The sequence below is a fragment of the Balaenoptera borealis genome, assembly GCF_965194805.1.
Source record: "Balaenoptera borealis genome assembly, chromosome: 20".
NCBI lineage: Eukaryota > Metazoa > Chordata > Mammalia > Artiodactyla > Balaenopteridae > Balaenoptera > Balaenoptera borealis.
In genome coordinates, this window is record NC_138879.1 from 18244049 (window position 1) to 18267643 (window position 23595).

A 23595-nucleotide genomic window follows, 5' to 3' on the forward strand; every position below is an offset into this window, starting at 1 on the left:
TTGGGTTTTATGGTTGTTTCCTGGGCCTAGAGATTAAAGGCTTCCTCTTCAGCCAGGCATGGGGATTCATCCCGCCCTTCCTCAGGCCTGTTAGCCCATCTGCACGCACAAGCCTGCAGGAGAGCCACATCTGGGCTTGTCTTGGCCTCGTGTGACAAGGCTTTGAAATAATGTGAAAGGCTTTTCACCTTTTTCCTTTCCATCAAAATATCCCTGAGAGGGATTTCTCAGGTGAGGAAAAGAAGAGTTTCCAGATAAGAGCCATGCATCTTGTTCTACATGTATCTTTTCTACAAATATGCAAAGTACCTGTTAGTACTCATTGTAGGTGCTCTATTAATCTGTTTTTAAAAAGGAATTGCAACAATTAATCTAATTTACGTTTAAAAGGAAATAGAAAAATTTAAAAAAAAAAGGAAATGGAAAAGTCAGCCCAGTGCCTCATCTGGTCTACTTAAAAAGTCAGCCTTGAGTACTGAGACCTTCCTTCAGAATTAATCGCTGAGGGAAGTTTCCAGGGTTTGATTTCTGCAATATCCCTTTCTCATATTTCTTTTTTTCCCTTAAAGGACATAAAAATGAGCTAGTGTTTTGAAGATAATTATAGAAAGCTAAGAATGCAATGCAATCCTTATCAAACTACCAATGGCATTTTTCACAAAACTAGAACAAAAAATTTCACAATTTGTATGGAAACACAAAAGACCCCCAATAGCCAAAGCAATCTTGAGAAAGAAAAATGGAGCTGGAGGAATCAGGCTCCCTGACTTCAGACTATACTACAATGCTACAGTAATCAAGACAGTATGGTACTGGCACAAAAACAGAAATATAGCTCAATGGAACAGGATAGAAAGCCCAGAGATAAACCCACGCATATATGGTCACCTTATCTTTGATAAAGGAGGCAAGAATATACAATGGAGAAAAGACAGCCTCTTCAATAAGTGGTGCTGGGAAAAGTGGACAGCTACATGTAAAAGAATGAAATTAGAACACTTCATAAAACCATACACAAAAATAAACTCAAAATGGATTAAAGACCTAAGTGTAAGGCAAGACACTATAAAACTCTTAGAGGAAAACATAGGCAGAACACTTTATGACATAAATCACAGCAAGATCCTTTTTGACCCACCTCCTAGAGAAATGGAAACAAAAACAAAAATAAACAAATAGGACCTAATGAAACTTAAAAGCTTTTGCACAGCAAAGGAAACCATAAACAAGACGAAAAGGCAGCCTTCAGAATGGGAGAAAATATTTGCAAACGAAGCAACTGACAAAGGATTAATCTCCAAAATATACAAGCAGCTCATGCAGCTCAATATCAAAAAAACAAACAACCCAATCCAAAAATGGGCGGAAGACCTAAATAGACATTTCTCCAAAGAAGATATACAGATTGCCAACAAACACATGAAAGGATGCTCAACATCACTAATTATTAGAGAAATGCAAGTCAAAACCACAATGAGGTATCACCTCACACTGGTCAGAATGTCCATCATCAAAAAATCTACAAAAAATAATTGCTGGAGAGGGTGTGGAGAAAAGGGAACCCTCTTGCACTGTTGGTGGGAATGTAAATTGATACAGGCACTGTGGAGAACAGTATGGAGGTTCCTTAAGAAACTAAAAATAGAACTACCATATGACCCAGCAGTGCCACTCCTGGGCATATATCCTGAGAAAACCATAATTCAAAAAGCAACATATACCACAATATTCATAGCAGCACTATTTACAATAGCCAGGACATGGAAGCAACCTAAGTGTCCACCGACAGATGAATGGATAAAGAAGATGTGGCACATATATACAATGGAATATTACTCAGCCATAAAAAGAAACGAAATTGAGTTATTTGTAGTGAGGTGGATGGAGTTAGAGTCTGTCATACAGAGTGAAGTAAGTCAGAAAGAGAAAAACAAATACAGTATGCTAACACATATATACGCAATCTAAGGAAAAAAAAAAAAAAGGCCATGAAGAACCTAGTGGCAAGACGGGAATAAAGACACAGACCTACTAGAGAATGGACTTGAGGATATGGGGAGGGGGTGGGGTGAGATGTGACAGGGTAAGAGAGTGTCATGGACATATATACACTACCAAATGTAAAATAGATAACTAGTGGGAAGCAGCCGCATAGCACAGGGAGATCAGCTCGGTGCTTTGTGACCACCTAGAGGGGTGGGATGGGGAGGGTGGGAGGGAGGGAGATGCAAGAGGGAAGAGAAATGGGAACATATTGTATATGTATAACTGATTCACTTTGTTATAAAGCAGAAGCTAACACACCATTGTAAGGCAATTATACTTCAATAAAGATGTTTAAAAAAAAAAAGATGTTAAAAAAAAAAAAAGAAAGAAAAAGAAAGCTAAGAATGAAGAGTTTCAGTGCCTTTCTGTTTCCTTCAGAGTACCGAGAACCACCCCGTAGCAGGGATGTCTGTCGGTGTCTGTCCCCATCCCGGGGAAAGTGGCAGGCATTCTGAGAGGGATGCTCTCTGAGCAGGTCACTCAGCAGAGTGGCTCCTTCTGGTAGATGTGATGCTCAAACGTAAAGACAGCAGGAAGCACCAGAAAAGCCATTCACTGCCCTGGATAATAGGTGGCGTTGCATTCAGTAACTAACAAGTAAAAAAGAAGCCAAGACTTCTGGAGCACTTAGTGCTATGCTTGGCTAAACACTGGAGTATTTAATCCTCATGAAGCTTGAGGAGGCAGGTGCTATTCCTTTCATCACTTCCACTTAACTGAAGTGGAAAGTACATAGGGACACTGAGTAATTTTGTAAGGTCACAGAGGTGGTATGTGGCATCACCAGGATTCAATTCAGGCCTGGTGGCATCAGAGCCCATGCACTTACCCACCACACATGCTGGAGAACCAGCAGGGGCGGCCCTCTCACTTCCTGTGTGGTCTTGGGTGTGGTTCTTGGCTTTCCTGGGGCTTCAGTTTTCCATCTGTAACACTAAGGGATTGGGGGACTGGACAAGAGACCGATTCTTTTTTTTAAAATTAATTAATTAATTAATTAATTTTGGCTGTGCCGGGTCTTAGTTGCGGCACGCTGGATCTTCATTGTGGCATGCGGGATCTTTTTTTTTTCAGTTGCGACATGCGGGCTTCTTAGTCACAGCATGTGGACTCTTAGTTGCAGCATGCATGCGGGATCTAGTTTCCCGACCAGGGATCAAACTCGGACCCTCTGCATTGGGAGCACGGAGTCTTACCCACTGACCACCAGGGAAGTCCCAAGAGAGCCATTCTCATAAACTGGGCTCTTACAGATGAGAAAACATCCAGTAAGAGTCTCTAAGATGTGTGGCCCAAAGGATGGGAGGAGCACCCCCAAGAAGGTTCATTCCTACAGGGCTAAAGCCTAGTGAACTGGAGGTCACCTCATCTGTGGGGCCTCAGAGATTTAAAACTTCCGCTTGAAACTAGGTCAGTGATGCCTCTTCCCACCCAATTTCACTTCCTGGCTGGGAAGTGAGTCTTCCATGGAGGACAGGGTCCAAAGTGCCTTTGACAGAAGACGGGTCAAGGTGTTGAGGGTAGGAGAGTGGGCACGCTTTGGCCTCAGGAACCAAAGCTGAGGGCCAAAGTCCATCTGACTTCTAGTTACCTTGCCTGAGTGACCTTGCTGGTGACCTTGAGCAAATTCCCCCTCGCTCTGAGCCTCAGTGGCCTCCTCTGTAAAGTAGAGATAACAGTAGCATCTGCCCCATAGGTGATAATACAAATAACTCTCATAAAACAGTGCCTGGAACACAGTCAGCGCTTAGCAAATGTGAGCTGCCATCCCCCCCATCATCATCATGTCAGAGGACAAAAATAAGTAGATCAGGGCCTTTGTAAGTAAGCATTGCTAATGCCCAGAGTTGTGAGCACAGAGGCTTTGGGGGAGAAGGGTCCTGTATGGTCGGGCCACTTAAGATGGCTGTTCTCTTGCTCTCTGTACATCCCCAGCCCGACCAGTGCCTATGCTTCGCCTATTATCTTACACACATGACTGACCTTCCTAGGTACTTGGCCCAGGCCCCAGCTAGTGATTGTTCTAGTCAAAGGGGTAGTGAGGGGCGTGCCCTTCTACTGGTTTCCCTGGTGACTAATGATCCCACCTGATGTCAATTTCCCTGTAACTGGCAATCTCCCCTTCCCCCTGGGAGCAAACACTGCCACCATGGCCTGCCCGTCGTCTGCCGCACATGGTGGGGTGTCGCTCCAGGACCCTGCTTCAGACGTGTAAGCTCCCCCATCCATTAAACTATTGATATCTCTGTTGCTGACTCTGGGCTCTTTCTTTGGTCTTGAATCTGGGCAAGCACAGACCTCGTAGGCCTGTGGGGTGCAACCCAACAAAACCCAAGGAGCAGAGAGGGGTGTCTGCAGCTCTGGCCACTGGAGACTGTGGGCCCTGGAGCAGGCTGCCCTTTTGACCTTGAGGGGGGCTCTTGGAATTACTTACTGTTCCTTGGGAGAGGGGAGTAAAGGCAAAACGATCACCATTAGGCACTGGACCCACTGCGTCCAAGTTTGTTGAGAGCAGCAAAACTGTGTATTCAAAATGGGGTCTAGGGGGCTTCCCTGGTGGCACAGTGGTTGGGAATCTACCTGCCAATGCAGGGGACACGGGTTCGAGCCCTGGTCCGGGAGGATCCCACATGCCGCGGAGCAACTAAGCCCATGAGCCACAACTACTGAGCCTGCGCGTCTGGAGCCTGTGCTCCGCGACAATGAGAGGCCCGCGCACCACGATGAAGAGTGGCCCCCGCTCTCCGCAAGTGGAGAAAGCCCTCGCACAGAAACGAAGACCCAACACAGCCAAAAATAAATAAAGAAATTAATTAAAAAAAAAAAAACGGGGTCTAAACTGAGGGGAATGTAAGGCGGATCAGTGGAGGAGAGATGGGATCTGTTATTTTTTGAGGCTTTTCAGACTTTCTCAGCTAGACACAATGCGACATACATTTTGGCTACTCCATCTGATCCCCTGGTGGTGACAGTCAGTTCCTGAATAGAAAAATTTGAAGAGGAAACACTGAAGCTGGAAGGGAAGGTTCTCACCCAAGCCTGGGAGTGTATGATGAGATTTTATTGGCTTATATTTAGATGTTTCTTTTTTCATGCCTTTAGCTTTGTGGAAAACTGTGGGTATGATTTAGCTATCTCTAGGGACCAAATGTAAAAATGTTTTATGAACATCAGAAAAATCGTCCCCCGAAAAATTTCTCTTTGGTGTTAGCAGTTCAAGTAAGGATTCTCCCTCCCCTCCCCATCTCCCTTTTCTCCAGCCCCACGGGAAAAATGAAGTAATCAATTGTCGTCCATTCAAGAAAATAAGCTCTGAGGCGTGCCTTGGTGTTCTGTAAAGCCTTACGGAGAGTGTTTCCAAATTTTCACGTCGGAGGGTCACTGGAGTGGGGGATCCGGGTGAGAAGGAAGCAGTAAAAATGAGGATATTTTTAAGCTCTTGGGCTGTGTAAATAAATAGATGATAAGCTCACAGTTTCAGGACCCAAAAGTACGTACTGTGCCGCATGGCACGCAGGATCTTAGTTCCCCAACCAGGGACCGAACCCGTGTCCACTGCTTTGGAAGCGCCAAGTCTTAACCACTTGGCCGCCAAGAAAGTCCCTAGAGTATGTATCTGACGTCGTTGTTCTACATCTTCTTGAGACTCTCTACTGGCCTGGAAGGGCTCTGTTTAATCTACAATCAGCTTCCCTGTTACACTGTGGCCACGTGGTTCTGGCATCACCCCGCGGTACCCGGGGAACAACCCCGGATGGGAATCCAAAGTCCTGGGTTTGGGGACTGTCTCAGCTACTCACTAGCTGTGTGACCTTGGGCAAGTCACTTAATGATGCCTGGCACACAGTAGGTGCTTAATGAGTATTGATCAAATGAATAAATAAACAAGTAAACCACCTGTCTGAGCCTCAGTTTCCTCATCTGAGAAATGGGGGAATAATGCTCCCCCCGACAGGCTGTGATCATGTCAGTAAAATTGTTTCCTAGAAATGCTTCTCAAACGTTCATGCATTTCACCTCAGTCACCTGGGGAGCTGCTCAAATGCAGATTCTGACTCAGTAGGTCTGGGGTGGGTGGGTCTGAGTTCTGCATTTCCAGCTGACCCCCAGGGGATGCCTGTGTGGACCACACTTTGAATAGATAAGTCCAAGACTCTGATGCTCTACAAGTACTAGAGCTTGTTAACATCTCTTCAGCCAATGGGGTCGGGATAGACTCCAAGGATAAACTAACCAATTGTCCCAGTGGGCTCTCGACTGGGGGGTTTCCTGGGACACAGTGCTCTCAGTGTTAGAGCCAGGGAAGTCCCGGGCAAACAAAGTTGGTCACTTCACCAAGATAATGGAAGCAAAAGGGATGCTTCCATCTGAGCTGCTTGTGAACCGGAAAAAAACAAAACAAAACAGAAACAGATGAGCGTATTTGCTAAGGAGAGGAAAACATCCCCTCCTTAGATCATTTAGTCCTTCCACACTCTGATTTCGCAGAGGCCCAGAGAAGTTGGGTGACTTGGCTGACAACACACAGCTCCTCAGGGGCAGGGCTGGGGCTGCAGCTCCGCCTCCTGACGCCCTGCGGAGCAGCTGGGGGGCTTTCTCACCAATCCACATGGCCTTCTCCAACACATTCCTCTTTATTTGGCAAACACAGCATGTTTATTTATAAATTGGCTTTTTTGGAGCCTGAAATTTGGCATAGCTGATTTTGGCTATAAGAAGTTCAAATTTTTCCTCTTTTTGTTTTGGTTTGCTTAACCATGTTTTGTGAGCAAAACATGCAAAGTAATAAAAACGACGAGGCTACTAAAGTGGTTCAAATGCAAAGCCTCCAGAAATGTGGCAGTGTCAACTTAGCACATTTATTCTGTATCTCTAGATAGCAGATTAGAAACCCATGAGGTTTACTTCCGGGGACTTACAAACCACGAATAAATAGCTGGAGTCTCTTTCCAGGCTGTTTCTCTTGAGGCGGGACAGGAGTTTGGGAAGAGCACCCCTGGTGAGCAGATTGCTGGAGGCTGTTCCTCTGCTCCTTAGCTCAGGTCCTTAGAGAAGCTGGCAGTCATCAGGACTATAAAGTCTGTGCGAGGATTTGTAGAATGTCACTCAAAATCCTTTGCATTTAATTTTGCACACGGCAGAAGTCGTAAATGAACGTTGCCTTTTATTAACACTGAAATCCGTGCAAGGAATTTTCACGCTAAATATGTGAATACATTGCATTTAGAACAGCTAGTGTGCCCTCAGATCCCAGATTCTTCGAATTGTGCTGTAAGTTCAGGTGGCTTTTTGTTGGGGGTGGGGTAGGGTGGAGATGGTGAGAGAGAGAGGCTGATTTTATTTGTGACTCCACCTGGCGTAGGGAGTCTGGGTGTGGCCCCTGATCAGTGTTTCATGCAAATCTCTTATCTGTTCCTGTACCCAGAGAAGAGAGTCTTAGCTCTGCCCACAACGAAATAAGTGATCAGCTCTGGTGGTGAACACTCTTCTTTTCACACAGTGTGGTTGGCTGGCAGCTTTTGCCACTGTCTTAATATAACACAACAAGCTACAGGCTGAGCACAGCTACAAGCCTCATCCAATGTTTTTAGCAATAATCTACCTATCTATCTATAAATATAGATAGATACCTAAATATATACATACAAGAATACACGACACAGGCAAGCCCTGGCAAAACACACAAATTTTAAAGATTGTTTCCATAGGCCCATCGAGAACCTCTAACAGTGACAAAAGGACATTTTCAACCTCAGGCTCCAGGCTGAGACCTGAAGACCTGAAGAGGCAGTTTCCAGAGTCAGAGGCCAGCTGGGGTGAGTGGGTGCTGATACCTGATTATGGCGGAAGGGAGACGGCCGGTTAGTCAAGCTTGAAAACCCCATCTGCTCTTCCTGGGGCACTTCTGGGTACTGGGGTTGGTGGCTGGGCTTATATGCACTCATGTTCTAGAATCAGAAACCCCAGGGACCTGACTGGACAAATCCACAAATCTAGGGGCAGCTGATTAAAGGGGAACTAAGCTGTGCTCACAGCCTGATCCAGGGGTCTCCTCTCACACTTGGCCTCTGCATTCTTCTTCTTCTTCCCATTTTCTTGTTGGCTCTCTTAAGAGTTCTGGTGTAAAACAGAGCCTCCCTGAGAGCTTCTGATTTCTGGGTACAACACAGACAGCTGTTTCAAGGGGTTGAAGCTTCCTGTCACAGTGACGAGCTTTCATGGACCCATCCACCTCCTCCAGTGGGATCACTGTGAGGATGCCCAAAGGCACCAGGTAGGGAAGGAAGGACCTGCTGACCACCTGCTCTCCTTGGTCATTGTATCTGCCTGTGGGGTGGAGGGGACCGGAAGTTTGCAAGCTCTCTGCGGTTGATTGTGCACGGCACAGCACAGAAGTACCACTTTGCTGGTTGACCACGAAACCCCTGTCTCCTTCTGGTCACTCACCGTGCAGGTGAGTCACTCTCTATAGTTACCCAAAGAACCCGCTCTAAACCTTGGAGTAAAACTCCTGGGTCTAAGAGATGCTTGATCTTGTGAGAGAGCCTAAGGATATCTGGGAACCAGTGTTAACTCTGCGAGTTGCTGGCTGTTTCTTGGGAGCACTTCGTTTTGGCTTGAGGGACTCTTAGCGTCCAGGGACCTCTCTGAGGGACACATCTTTAGTTCTTTTCTGCTGTTAACAAACCAGGCTACCTGCTGCCAAACAGCTCCACTGCCCTCACCACTGTCATCCCAGGCGCCAGCTAGGCTGGCTCTGACTGGCCCGAGCTAGCTCATGCTTTCTCTCTCTACCTGCAGTGTTACCGGCAGAGACCTCAGGACATCACCGCCCGTTTCTTCACTCTTGTGTGCTTCCCCTCCAGGAATCAGAACAATCGGAAGAGCTCCCATTGGGAAGAAGTGCGCTGGAGTTTGGGAGTGGTATCCATGGTGCTGTGCACTGCGTTTGGCCACAATGGGGACTGCCCCACTGGCCATTTTAGACACACAAAGGTCATAGATGCTCTGCTGGTCAGGCAAGGGCAAAAATCACCCTCCTGCCAGCCAGCAGTGCTGGGAGCCCAGAGTATTTCAGTGCCTGGCTGTAATTTTCCCATTAAGAGAGTTCTGTTTCAGACCTTTCTGTCCTTCAGAAGCTTGAAAAGAACCCTATTCTCTTTGCTGCATTATCTTTTTACTTTCTCAAATTCTGATACGATTTCTCAAAACCATAGCTATTCCTTGCCTGGTTTATGAAGAATACATGTAGATAGCTGAGGTCCAGCATGTTTCCCACTTTGACTGTTACCATCCTCACCAAGGATAAACCATGAAACATCTGGAAAACCTTCAGCCCAGTGTTTGGATGTGCCTGGTTATTTGCAGACTCCCTACCCCCACCTCAGGAGGCCTTGTGTTTAAACTAACTTCTTTCTTCGGCAGCATCCCGGTGACATGCATAAAACGATGTGACTAAGTGGAGACTGTGATTTAATATTTATTTGCTGATGATGTTTTTCACTTTGAATGAGGGTGAACTATAGGTTTTCACTTGAAATGCTCTTCAGAAGCAACCCCAACTCATCCCTGGGACAGAACTCCCTTAAAACCAGATTAAGTTTGGAAGCCTAAAGTCTCTGCCCCAAGAACTTCCGGCAGAGCTGGGGAGATGCAAGCAACTTTCCAGGTCAAGGTCTTACGCATAAAGTCCCTCTCTCCCACACCAGCTTCCTCTATCCCAATCCTTCTGGAGGCTTTGCTTTTCAACAGAATCCAACTGAAGTTCCCTGCTGGGTATGTTTCAAGAAGCCCTCTCTCCACCTTGTTTCTCTTTAATGGCTATGAAATTCCAGCTCAGAGGAGGAAAAATATTAATCAGGCAGGCCCTGCCTTTGGAGGTACTTACTGGCACTGACAGCAGACCAGGCCAGTGAATACAGTGGACACCAAACGTGCCATTGGAATGAAGAGCCCGCAGGGTAGACGTGGCCATGCACAGCACAGCTCGCCAGTCCCAGGCTGGGCCGCAGTTGGATAAAGCCCGCAACACGGGCAACACACGTGTTTGTTGCAGAAGTACTGGTTCTCAGCAGAAAGGTCAAGCTTGGGTAGTGAAGCCTAAAAATACAATCTTCCCACAAGTTCTTTCTTCTCTCATTTGGCTTTCTTCTGATGCCAGCATGCCAGTCAGTGGCTTGCCAAAAGGGCTGGGAGCAGCCAAAGCTGTGTTTTAACAGATGGACAGAACTCCTTCTTCAGACTTCCAGAGCACAGAAGCTGGGGCAAAATATGCTGAATCCATAGCCTTGAGGACCAGCTCTTGAGTCTATGGACCCTGGAATACAGCAGCCCCAATCTAGAGCTGGGTTCTCTTGTGTCATATGCAGGGGCGCTAGGTGACCGGAGCAGGGCATCTGGCCGTCTCCAGGTGGGAGGGGACCTCTGAGGCAGCTACAGAGTAGACCATTGAGAGACTCAGAAGGGGAGACCCCTGGCGTCAAAACAGGATGAAATTAGGTTATTGCTCCTTAAAAATTCAATGTGGTTTCTTCTCTGCCTTCTGCTTCAATATTTGGGATGTGATGGCCAAACTATAGCTCTGGCACCACAGACCATGGGCTCATCTTCCCAGCCAGGATGTGTTCAGAGGAGGCCAAGGAAAGTCACTTCTCTGCTTTGCTTTGACTCATGTTTTCCGAGGTCCCCGGGTCTTCCTTCCAAGGGAGACCTGGTGCTCTCAGCACTGCTCGGCCTCCACGAATCCCTCCTTCTCGTGGCCTGAGGGCTCAACTTCTGTGTAGGTGGAGTGGTTGAGGTGGTTGCGGAACTTCATGGCCGGCCAGTGGCGAGGTCTCCGCTGCGGGGACACAGACGCGGAGTCAGCGGGCGCAATCCCACCCCCCAGGACCCTCCCCACCCTCTCCCCCTCCCCCCGGCGGACGGCTCTGAGCACTTTCCAAAGGTGCTGGGGGAGGGTGAAGTTTAGGGCCCTCTCCCCCAGAAGGCTCCCGGCTGTGATCCTTCGCCCCCGGGGAAACCTGCTGGGAGCCCCAGGAGTTGGGAAGGAGGAGATCATTTTATTCCTCGCCGCGTGGACTGCAGGACGCAAGGTGAAAAGCTCAGCAGCACACTGAGTAGAGTCCTGAGACTGTGGAAAGTGAGGGAGCGGGTAAGGGATGGAACGATCTGGGAGGCTCTGGAAATGCTAAGATAACCCTCCAGACAGTACAGGTCCTGCATCAGAGCTGGGGAGCTGAAGAAAATGCAGATTCCCAGGCCTGCATCAGACCTCTGGTCAGCAACCCTGTGGCTGGGGATCTGCAGGTTCCCCAGGTGAAACAAGGTTGGCCTTAGCCTCAGTAGGTCTTAATCTTAACCTAAGAATGACTGGTTAGAATTCATAAGAAACAGGGGGCATCTAAACAGAGAGGAGGGAACGACCCAGGCCTCTGGGTGATGAGGTCGGGGGCTTGTGACCCATGTGGAGGATTGCAGTCCCAGAGGCCCCATCACTGTAGAATTCAGAGAGCTGGTCAGATGCTGAGAGTGGGGGGCTGGGGCAGAGGCTGCTGGCCTCTGTGGCCCAGAGTGAAGGGGCCCAGGCCTTACTTCCCATGCTGCACCTCAGGCTGGCTCTTCTGAATCCTGAGATGTTCCAAACTGCAGCATCCTCAACAAAAGCTCCCAGACAGAGCAACTCTTATGATTACTATGGCCTGTCAAATCTAATCGAAAATCCCACACAGCAGGCCAAGAGGCAGAGACCTCAGTTCCATTATGGCTTTGAATAAGCACCAGGCCTGGAATTTGGGTGTGAGAGACCATAAATCATTAGGGATGGTTACACAACACTCAAGGGGCATGCGAGGCATTTTTGGCCTCTTTCTTTCCTCTGGGGACTGTTCTGATTTCACAAATGGGAGTGCAAAAGCAGAGGCTGTTCAACAGGACAAGAGGGCCAGAGGAGTCCTGAGGGGGTCAAGCCCTGGGGGGTTAGGGACTCAGAGGGTGCCTGCCAGTGCAAGATGTGCCTGGATGGAGTCGATGAAGTCCCTCAGGTGGAAACAGGAGGCTGGTATGTGGCGGGTGAGGGATGAGATGGGGAGAGGCAGGTATTGAAAGGCTGGGGAAACAACTGATGCAGATGCAGACGCCAGAGAGGCGGCCCAATCCTGCACTGACCTCGATGAAGAAGAGCGCAGCGTTGGAGGTGGGGTGGCCATTGATATAGATCCCGGCCAGGATGATGGCCGCCAAGAGGAGGATGGCCAGCACGATGCCCACGATGGTGCCCAGGTGCAAGGGGGGGCCCTTTGTCTTGGGCGACAGGTTGTTCTGAAGGCCTGTGGAGAGACCATTGGGTCAGGGGAGCAAGGAAGGTGGGGTCATGGGGTCCTGGGTTCTGACAAAGTCTCAGAGATGAAAGCCGACTGAACCTTCAGGTCTACTTATCAAATACATGAAAAGGTGGAGTCGGTGGAACCATTATGAGTATGACATTAACTTTGTTCTTAGCACAGTTCAGGTGGTTTTCCAAAATCACTTAAAAGTTGCCCAAATGTCTACTAAGGATCATAAAAGTTCTCTCCAGTACCCATCCCATATAAGTTCTTTTAAGGAATTCACAAAGGGCATGTGATGGTTAAGAGTTGGGATCTGGAGTCTGGCTGCCTGGATTCAAATCCAGGCTCTGCTACTTATGAGCTGTGTGACCTTGGGCAAATTATTTAACTTCTCTGTGTCTCGGTTATCATTTCTGTAGCACAAGGATAATAATGTTAAGTACCTGGTAGGGTTATTGAGAGGGTGAAAATGAGATAATTCATGTCAACTGCTGAGGATCACGGCTGGTATCTTGGACAACTTTACTAAGTTTTAGCTATTATGATAGCAAAATGACCACATTTTTATCTGTCACTGCCCACTACCAGATTGTGACCTCCTGTAGGGCAAGGACAGTGTCTTATTCATCTCTGTGCTTTCAACTCTTAGAAAAAATGGCAGACCCATCAGAGGAACTCAATAAAAGAAATGAACTAGACACTCTGAGGGCTAATAAACCAGCAGACACTCTTTGAGAACATTCCAAGCATTTGAAATACATTCCCCAGGAGAAGACTGGGTATTTTCCATAGACTATCGAGCTGGAAGCTCATCCAGTCCAACCCCTTTCTCGTACGGCTGAAGGAATGGAAATGCAGAGAGATGAAGTGATTTGTCCAAGGACACAGTTAGTGCCAGCCACCAAGAAACCTAGTTCCCTGATATTACCTGGGGTGGGCTTTTGCTCCTTCTCCCTACCCTAAAAGGATGTGGAGATCACGACATAGAGAAGACAGATGAGCATGTAAGCAACACAAATACTGAATCCATTTTACATCGCTGGTGGGTGGAATGGGAGTCAACAGGGGGTAGAGATTTTTAATAAGATGTTGTGTGCATCCAAAATCATTATGTTCCCTATCCCCTTTTCTCTGTCAGCAGAAAAAAACCCAGGAGAGAAACTATCCTGGGGCACTCCTGTGCATGGTTCATGCCTCTATCTGCCAAGAGCTGGGGGAGCTGCGATGACACGCCCCAAGCTGGCCTCTCCTGAGCTGGCCATTAGACCTCTGCCTTCAGCGACCCTATGATCTGAGGGGCAGAGCTTGGGCTGATGAGCACATGGTGCAGAGTAAGGGGAACGTGGCCCAGGGCCCCCTGCTTCCCCCCAGCCCAACAGACACATGTGTACACTCACACCCACAGCCCACAGAGCAGCAATAGTTCCGTCTCCAGTGGGAGACGCCATCAAGATGTGCTGCGTTAATAGCCCCTCCTCTCCTGCTGGAGCTCAGGTAACTGTCTCCCAGCCCCTGGGGCTGGAAGGCTCTTCCATCTCCCCTTTGTGGTAGTTGCAGCAAGGGCTTGAGCTGGCTCTGGGCAAAAGGCAGGGGAAGTGGGGTCACCCCATGTCCCCGGAGAGGAGGTTATCCCCCAGGCAGTCCTGGGGAAAGGGGACCCCACCTTCTGGGCCCCTGTAAAAATTGTGGTGGGCAACGTTTATGTACTCTCTGCCAAGCCAGGTTGGGAATCAAATGCCACTTGAGTGAGAGAAGCTGCTCTCCACCCCTCATTGGCTGGGAGGCCCCTGGGGACAGAAGCCAGGACCACAGGCCCACACAGCCATGCCTGCCCTAGCTTAGCCCTCACTTCCTCCTCTCACTCCTATCAGGGAAGCGGATACTCAAGGGCACAGAGGCCGGGAGAAGAACCACAGGAGGTTCCTGGCTGAGATGAGAAATGTCTAGATGTCGATTTGCTCCTTCAGTCTAGGGGGTCTGTTCCCAGAAGGCCCCTGCCTTCCCACCCAGCAGGAAGTCTGGGAAGCTCAGGCTGCTATTGTTTCCCCCTCCCCCACTCAGAGTAAAAGCAAAGAGGCCAGGTGACAGCTGCACCCTCTTCCGGGGTGGGTCCAAGAGGCATAGTATAATGAAGAGGGGCAGGCAGTTCTGTACTCACCCTCTCCTTCTGCATAAGGATTCAACTTGGTGTCATCTTCAAAGGGAAAGGAGAGAAGGCACAAGATTAGTGGAATCATGATGGCCTCTGTCACTAGGTCTGGATGAGACTTTAAGGAGGTTCAAGTCCAACCCTTCATTTTGAAGGCTGGGAAACTGAAGCACAGAGAGGGGAGGTGACTTGCTCAAAGTCACACAGCAGTGTAAAGGTAGAAGGCCACAGACAAGCCAACTTTTCATAGTGTTCATTCGTTCAACAAATATTTACTGAGTGTTCACTAGGAGTTGACTCCGACTGGGGGCCTTGCCCAGACAAAGGGAGTCAAGAAGGAGTGATGAGCTATGGGGCTGGGAGAAAGGGTCCCAGACAGAGGAGAGAGCCGGGGCAAAGGCTGGAGTCAGCAAGAACTTGGCCATTTGAGACAAAAAAAGCAGTTCAGTGCAGCTGGAGGGTAGGGAGGATGTGAATGAAGGGTGGTGAGAGTGAAGCGGGGGGTGGGGGGATCAGCTGTCCGGAAAGGCAAGTTGAGGGCCTAAGGGGCAGTCTCCTAAGGGGCAGCGGGAAGCTGAGGAAGGATTTGAGGAGAGGTGTGTGTGTCACAAGATTGAATCTGCTTGGAGACTTCCCAGGGTACAACACACTCCCTCTACACCTCAAGGAGTGTATCTTGCAGCCTCCTAAATAAGTTCCAATGGCTGACCCTTCCTGTGGTTCTTCCCCACAGATTCCTATGGGGAAAGGACAGCAAGAATTCCATGTCAGGAGAATGTTCTAGATCACTGGAGATTACTGCTTCAAGCATCAGAACGTTAAACCACAATGTAGGGCCTGCAACATGCACTTCGTTCCTCCTTCCCCTCTAGCACCTCCACCATCCTCCTCATTTTAAAGGCTTTCACTGGCTCCCCTTTGTTCACAGATGTTCAAGGCCCTTCTCAGTGTGTCCCAGTCTTCTTTTCTCCTGCCACTGGCCACCACTCAACAGCATGTCAGTGTCTGTGACAAGCTACCCAAGGCTCTCCAGACCTTGGAGCCCTCTCAGATCTCTGAGCTGCTGCATATTCTGTTCCTCCTGCAGGGGTTGCCCTTCCTCCCCTTCTCTTTCAAAAGTCCCACCCCTGAAATGTCCCCTGCAGGGCTGGGGCTGGGGTGATACATGTGACACAGGGTCTGATCCTGTCTTTTTAGAATTTTTTGAAAGTTTGTTTATTATGGAATTTTTGGCATTAATTTTGATTTTTACAAATATTGCAAGAAAAGATTATTATCTTAATTACTGGGTTTTTTTTTTTTTTGGTGCCTCCTTAAACTTGATACCTGCACTGAGTGCCTCACTTGCCTCACCTTAGTCCTGGTCCAGGCCCGTCACTTCCCGGAGGACAGATGGGTGTGTCCTCCCCTGTGTCCCATTGCATTTGGTATCTGTTTCTGTGGCATCTTGGGTCCCATTGATTCCATAGACTGTGAGCCTCTCAATACCCAGCTATTTACACTCCCAGTGCCTGGACGTGGCATCCTGCTCTGCTATACATTTCCAATAAATCTTCAAACATCAAAAAATCACATTAGATAATGAAAGAATAAACCATAAGAAAAATTTTAAATGGTCCCTCATAGAGGAAAGAGGGAATAGGGCGGAGGGGAGAAAACTAGAAACTAAACTTCTTTGAATATAGCTACTTTTGTAGATTTGACTTTGGAACCATGTTATCATTTAACTGTTACATAATTTATAAAAAAGTTAAATTTAAAAGGCACCCCTCGGGACTTCCCTGGTGGCTCAGTGGTTAAGAATCCGCCTGCCAATTCAGGGGACACGGGTTCGAGCCCTGGTCTGGGAAGATCCCACATGCCGTGGAGCAACTAACCCTGTGAGCCACAACTACTGAGCCTGCGCTCTAGAGCCCACGAGCCCGCGTGCCACAACTACTGAAGACCGCGCGCCTAGGGCCCATGCTCTGCAACAAGAGACACCATCACAATGAGAAGCCCACGCACTGCAACGAAGAGTAGCCCCTGCTCACTGCAACTAGACAAAGCCTGCACACAGCAGCGAAGACCCAACGCAGCCAAAAATAAAGAAATAAATTTTTAAAAAATAATAATAATAGAATAAAATAATAAAAAGCACCCCTAAAAATTCAAAGTAAAACAAAACAAATAGAGAGTTGTAGGCATATAATAGAAAGATACGTTCTCTTCAGGAATTTCAGTACACGAGGTATTTATGTATGCCTCTGAGTCTATTTCGTTACTACAAGTTGAAATGAATTGGTTACTCAACACTAACCAAAGTAACCCTAAACATCACTGGACAAATTAACTTGATTGGAATCAACTTGTTTTGAATCTAGACCATTGGAAATCCATCGTAGCCAGTCCACATCTACCCTTGGCAGACAAAAGGACATCTACAGCCAGTCCCTCCCACAAGGTGACTGAAGGTGACCACTCAGTGCCCACAGCAGCTTTTTTCCCACTCACCCAGGGCTGGTTACCACCTGCCACCTTGTTGGGGGTCCACAGAATGCAAACTGATTCCCTCGTTAATGGATTGTGGCCCAGGCCCATGAAAACTCACAGAGAGAAGAAATGTATGTGATGTCTAGTGAATGAGTGGTCATTTTCTGTAGTTAGTGGTCACTTCTGGCTGCTACTAACGTGTTCTGTTCAGCTGCTCATCAGATGAGCCCTTATGTTGCACACAGTTATTCCGGGTCAGCGCCTGTCTGTCCTTATAATAAAATGCATGGGCTTTGTGGCAGCTGCTTGCCACTCTGAGGTCATTCTGGTTCACTTAAGTGGGCAGCATTTAAGCAAGTGAACAACTCTTAAAATCCAGCCCCCATACTTCCTGCTCCCCTGGTCCTCTCCGCTCCTCTGGCTGGCTGGTGTCAGAGTGCTCCACACACCCTCCAGCAGCTGCTCTCACTAACTTCTCTGCTCTCCACCTCTGCTCTGGCCAGGTGGGTCCCCCTGGCTGAAGTGCTGTATCCCCTTCATTCACAACATCTTCCTGGACCCCGAGATATACTCTGCCTCCAGTAAGTCTCCCTGTGTGGGCTATAATTGCACAGCCAGGGGGTGACCCAAACCTGTCCCTCCAGACACCTTGAGAGTTTGGGGTGGGAGGAAGTTTTTATCAATTTTTCTTTTCTTTCTTTCTTTTTTTGGCTGCACCACGTGGCTTGCAGGATCTTAGTTCCCTGATAGGGATCGAACCTGTGCCCCCTGCAGTGGAAGCGTGGAGTCCTAACCACTGGACCACCAGGGAAGTCCCCCCAAGTTTTTTCTTATAGAGGTAACCTAACAATCTCTACCACCCGCTCCAGGGCTGGAAGGACATATGTTTTTCTTTTGGGGACTATTACACAGCAAACAGAAATGACACATTCCTGGGCTGATAGAAGACAAACACATGATAAAACTGATAAGCAGAACATGCTGCCTCCATGTAGGGACAGATCATCAGGGCAATAACCCGGGAGAAATGGAGAATACTTCCAAGTCAGGATTTGAATCCAGCCCCCAGATGCCATGCACTGGGCTCTCCACGCCCACACAGCCATCCTTCTGGCCTCAGGCACTGTGCCTCATGCAGACGTAAACCTCTGAGGGAAAGGCTGGGTTCTGACCTGGAGGATGGGGTGTGCAGCCCCCAGCCCAGCTCTGGGCTCAGACCGTGCCCTCAGTAGCACATAGGGTTAACTCAGGAGTGACTGGCCAGGGGTTCTTCTTTTTAAGTAGAGTTTCCTTTAACTGGAAGGTCACCCCTGGACTCAGTTATGAACTCCCTGAGGGCAAGATCTCCTCCTGCTCCTTTTTCATTTGATTTATTGAATCCCCCTCAGCACTAGCACAGTCTCTGCTCTCAATACCTGAGCTTTAACCAGTTCCTTGTTATTCCTGGGCAACTTCAGAGTGTTGGGACCCGTCTGAATCTGCCCACTTCTTCACCCTTCCCTATTTTTCCACCCATTGAATCCATGAAGACCCTTTTCTATTTTTTTTCAGCACTGAGAAAGGCAGTGGGGTCGAGGGGCAAGATTGCTGCTTTTGGAGCTAGATGAGACCTGACTCCACCTCTTCCTGGCTGTGTGACCTTGGGCAAGCCATCAACCTCTCTGAGCCATAGTGTCTCCTCTGTAAAATGGGGATCAAACAGCATCAACGTACAGGATTGTTAGGAAGACTAAGTGAATATTAATGGGTACACAGTGTTACCACCCTACGTGGCACATGGTCAGTCCCCTTAAATATTTGCTCTTTCTATCAACTGTTCACTTCCCTCCAGCCAGTTCCATGGGTTCCTGCTCTCTAGTCCTCTAGGCTGCATTTAAAAAGTCAGGGGGGGGCTTCCCTGGTGGCGCAGTGGTTGAGAATCTGCCTGCCAATGCAGGGGACACGGGTTCGAGCCCTGGTCTGGGAAGATCCCACATGCCGCGGAGCAACTGGGCCCGTGAGCCACAGTTACTGAGCCTGCGCGTCTGGAGCCTGTGCTCCGCAACAAGAGAGGCCGCAATAGTGAGAGGCCCGCGCACCGCGATGAAGAGTGGCCCCCGCTTGCCACAACTAGAGAAAGCCCTCGCACAGAAACGAAGACCCAGCACAGCCATAAATGAATGAATAAATAAATAAATGAATAAATTAAAAAAAAAAAAAAAAAAAAAAAAGTCAGGGGGGCACCACAAAAAGAACATTCCACCACTGAGCAAACTACTTTGCTCCTTATGAGCCCATTTCCTTGTCTATAAAATGGGATTGTGGATGAATAATGTTTAAAAATATTAACTTTTTTCTCCTTTCCTGCTCTCCATTTGCCCCTTTCAAACAGGTAATCTCGCCCAGGGGAAGTGGTAAGAGCCCATAAGTCTTTCAGTCTTAGTCTTAGGGCAAGGGTCTAAAACCTAGATGCCACGTACTGAAAAAGGATGAGGGAGGAATTTCTCAGAGATAGCCAAAGAATCCAAGGAGCCTGCACGGGGTTCCCCACAGGGTGGCTGGACCTCTAGCAGCTTCAATAAGACCTCAGGCCTGGGTGAAACGGAGCAGGACCCTACGGTCCTTGCCCCCCATGTCCTCAGCCTACCTTTTGTCTGTGGAAAAACTTAGGCAAAGAGTAAGTTTGATCAGAGATGTGAGAAGATGCAGAAACAAGGGAAAATAGTCCAATAAGACTGAATAATAATAGTCTAGGCATTAAGCATAGTCAAGGACCTTTAGTTCCTCTTCAAGGGCTATAGATAATATTCTGAGCCATATCATTTGAGCTGTCTTATAGATACTGAAACCCCCATCAGGTGGAAGAAGTTAACTACATGATGACCAGATTGTAGCCATGACATAAGCTGCCACAATTCTGAGAACTGGCCTCAAGGAAATGGGAAGAAACGGACCGTGGAACTAAAGACTGTGTTAGATAGCTAGTCAAACGTGAGTGGGTCCCGTCCCATCCTGGATGGGGTCATCTTTCCCTCCCCACCTGGACACTGGTGACCAGAACATGCCCAGAGATCCTCCCTTTTTGTGGTTAAGGAACGCTAAGTTTCCAGCTTTATCAGGACCAAGCAAGATATTGAAAACCCAACAGGGTTTTCCAAACCACCAGCACCGGTTGGCGCAGGTGCACCCAGACCTAAGAGGTGACTCAGACTAACCTGGGGTTCATTATGAGGTATTTATAATAAATTAGCATTGTGGTTCCCCACCCCCACCCCCATTTCTGATTGGGTGCTTATGGGTAAGTGCCTGCATACAAGGAGAAAAGTTGTATAACCTAAAGCTGTCAATCAACTTGTCAATCCAATGATGCAGGACACAGGGAGGGACTTCCCATGATTTTGAAAAACCCAACCCTACCCTCACCGCGGGGCTGCTTCTGGTGCCTCTACAGCTCACTGTCCTCCCTTCTTGAGGGTGTACTTCTGCTTTGCTTCATAAAACTCCTGCTCCTTAAAACTACTCTATGTCTCTCAGTTGAATTCTTTCCCTCGAGAGGACAAGAACCCAGGAGTCACCGTTCCACCGGTAACATGGGGATGGCAGAGAAGGCCCCAGGGACAACCAGGCCTGAAGGAGCAGAGACGGATCGGCAGCAACCCAAGATGGTCAGAGCTGCCCCACCCTACCCTCTGCCCACTGGATGGCACAGGACTGGGTAGCCAAGCCCCAGGACAGCAGGGGTGGAACTCCCCACCAGGCCAGCTCGGCGAGGGGTGGGAGCCAGAGGGGGAGTCAGAAAAATTAGGCAATCTTTCCCTGACGTCTGAGTGTGTGGACTGAGTTCATACCTGCTACAGGGCTGCTAAGACCGCACAGGTTCTCTAAGGATCGCTATTAAGATGAACTGAGATATTATATAAAATACCTGGCAGTGTGCTGGGACAGTAATCGTTCCCCTCGCCACAGTGAATTCCGTCCCACAGCCCTGATATGGGCGTGGAGTCTACTCGCTCTAAACCTGGCTTCTGCCACTCTTGGAGCCTCAGGTGTGAAAAGATGGAGCAACCCTATTCCCTGAGATAATCCCCATCAGGGGCAGTTGATGCTCCAGGGCGGTGGTTCCTCCCCACCCTTACCTTCCGTGGTGAGGCTGTCGACGAAGAGGGAAGAGGAGGTGGTGGTGAGGTCTCCGTCAAAGGGGCTGAAGGAGCTGTCGGGGGAGGACGAGAAGGAGTCCTCATCCCGGAAGTCCTCACACGTCCTGCCCTCTGCCTGCAAGAGAGACCCGGTGCTGCCCTGGACAGAGGCCTTGCCGGCGGCCAAGCTGCACACAGGAGGATGGTGGGGCGCCTGCATCCCTCAGCGGCCAGAAGATTTAAGATTCCAGTGCGTGGCCCAAGCATGGTAATCTAACCAAAGCTGGGCTCTGAATACATTTAAGCTTTCCACTTTATCCTGAAAGCGTCTTATCTTACAGGGCAATTTATCTGTCAGCTGCTTCGAAGCCTTCCTGAAAGAAGGAGCTGAGATGCCACTCTTATATAAAGCGAATCTGTACGTTCACCAACAGCCAACGTCAGAAGTAGGCTTCTGGATGGACAAAGTTTTTCTTTTTTTAAGGCCAGAAACAGCTCACCCAGCCTTATTGATAAAACAGATGGTGGTGAGCACATAGCAGTAATTCTGGGGGTTCGCATTTAAATGCTGGGCCTGGCACCTTCACCACCTCACCAGCTGTGAGCTGCAGGCCAAATCACTAAACCTCTCTGAGCCTCAGTTTCCCGCTCCGGTCAGTGGGGGCACTGGCCTCCAGCTCCCGGGGACCGTGTTAGGATTAAATCAGAGCAAGCGCAGGGCAGCACACGGTGAAGTGCTGGGCACGTGCGCTGTGCTTGTGCTGCAATGGAGGGAGGAAGGGAGGGGGCAAGGACGCGTGGATGAAAGGGTCTGTGTCAGTAAAAGGTGTGAGAATTGGATGCTCCCCACCCAGAGTCAAAGTGTTGAGCATTCTGGAAAATTCCAGCAGTGAGAGGCAACCTGCATGGGATTCTAAATGGGAGGTGCCAGGAACAACCCTCCTCGTTCCCAGAACCACTGCCTTCCTCAAATGCCGGAGGGCTGGAGCCAGGTAGTCGCTTTTTGAACATCACCAGGTGCACAGCCTCCCGGAGGATTCCGCTGTGGCCAAGGCCACGCCCAATGTACCCTCTGTAAGGACCAAAAGAGCCCCTGGAGAGCTGCCGCTCCAGGCCAAGTCACCAGAAGTGCTTGTCTCAGGGACCCATCGAGCCCTCAGAAACCTCCCATGTGGGTCTAATTGGCTCAGAGCAGACAGGGAGACAAGCCCCAGGTGGAGGGGAGAATTTCACCAAGAGCCAGAGATGCCTTGAGAAGAGCTACCCGAGCTAGTAGCCCTGCTCCTCCCCACACCTGGCTCACTTAAGCCTCTCACCTCCTGGGCACAGCCGTAGGACAGCCACTCCTGGCGGTAGCGGTCAAAGCCACTGGAGCATCTGCAGGGGGAACCAAAAGGCCAGAGGTGTGATGGGATTGACAGAGAAGCCCTCCCCTTCACCTCCCCCTATGCAGTAACAGCTCTCCGATGATAGCAAGGAGGGGGCGTACCTCCCCAAGACCACTGGGCAGGTGCCGTGGGAGCGAGAGTCAGACCCTCCTTTCCCCAAAAGGAGGGGAAGCTATTTGTGGCATCTTCTCCCTCCTCCTGACCAAGCTCCCCAGGACAAAGGCCACATCTGCCCAGATGTGGTGTGTGTAGGGAGCTGACAGATTGCATGACCTCTGATGACCTTTAAGGTCCTCCTGACTCTGGGCGGCCATGAAATTGCTGAGAATCCAGGGAATTCACACACATGTTCTCATCTGGGGAAAGTCTTACTCGTTCACCAAGCCCCCTTTCTTTGTGCAGGAGCCTAAACCTGTCAAGGAGGGGCGGGGCTGAGGGTGGACATCAGCCAATCTGGCCAACACCCCCTGTGTGATCACTGAAGGGCAGAAGTCAGGGTCCTGCCAGAGACTGGGAGAGATTAAACACTGGTTGACAAGGGTTTCCGGAGGACAATGAGAGCTCAGCTGGGCTGGAAGATGTCAAGTGCTTCCCTAGGGAAGGGGTGTGGTGCGAGGATGAACCAGAGAATGCTCTCCATGGCATCGTGCTCAAAGTTCCGTTCTGCGCTCTTTGGTGCCAGGAGAATCCACCAAGCCCTGCTAAAGCTCAGGAACCTCCGCATGGGAAGATAATATCCCAAGCCACCAGTGCTGCGAAAGGATTCGTGGCTGGTGAACTCTGCACCAGCAACTGCCTGCCCATCTATCCGAGACCTGGTGAGCCTGAGGCTTCCAGGCGCTGTCAGTCTTTCCTTCTGAAAATGCCTCTGAGCTGCTCCTCCTGCAGCAGGGGCAGCTGAGCTGAGCCATCCACACCCCCTCTGTCAGGTCCTCCGTGCCCCCTACCTTGAGGGATGGAAGATTAGGGGCATTGTTGGGGGCTGGAGACTAAAGTTTCTTTTAGGCCAAACTAACTGGTTCTTTCAAGGACTGAGCCTTTGATAAATGTCTAAGAGCACCCCTTTCCAAGCTCGGGGCCAACCAACCCAGATGCAAAGG

General features: G+C 49.2%; 1 protein-coding gene across 3 annotated transcripts in view; it reads right to left on the bottom strand.

Moving 5' to 3' along the window:
• Window positions 1-1728: 1728 nt before the first annotated feature.
• The window catches only part of PLXDC1 (plexin domain containing 1), a 71607-nt gene continuing 49740 nt past the window's right edge, over window positions 1729-23595 (bottom strand). For 2 of the 3 annotated variants that reach the window (XM_082373504.1, XM_082373502.1), the window contains exons 10-14: window positions 22424-22484; window positions 21108-21243; window positions 14530-14565; window positions 12211-12371; window positions 6882-10885 (exon numbers count right to left, since the gene is read on the bottom strand). In XM_082373504.1, the coding sequence (XP_082229630.1) occupies window positions 10766-10885; window positions 12211-12371; window positions 14530-14565; window positions 21108-21243; window positions 22424-22484 (514 nt within the window). In that variant the 3' untranslated portion in view covers window positions 6882-10765. Of the gene's footprint in view, window positions 10886-12210; window positions 12372-14529; window positions 14566-21107; window positions 21244-22423; window positions 22485-23595 lie in introns of all 3 variants that reach the window. The other variant, XM_082373503.1, reaches the window with a different exon arrangement.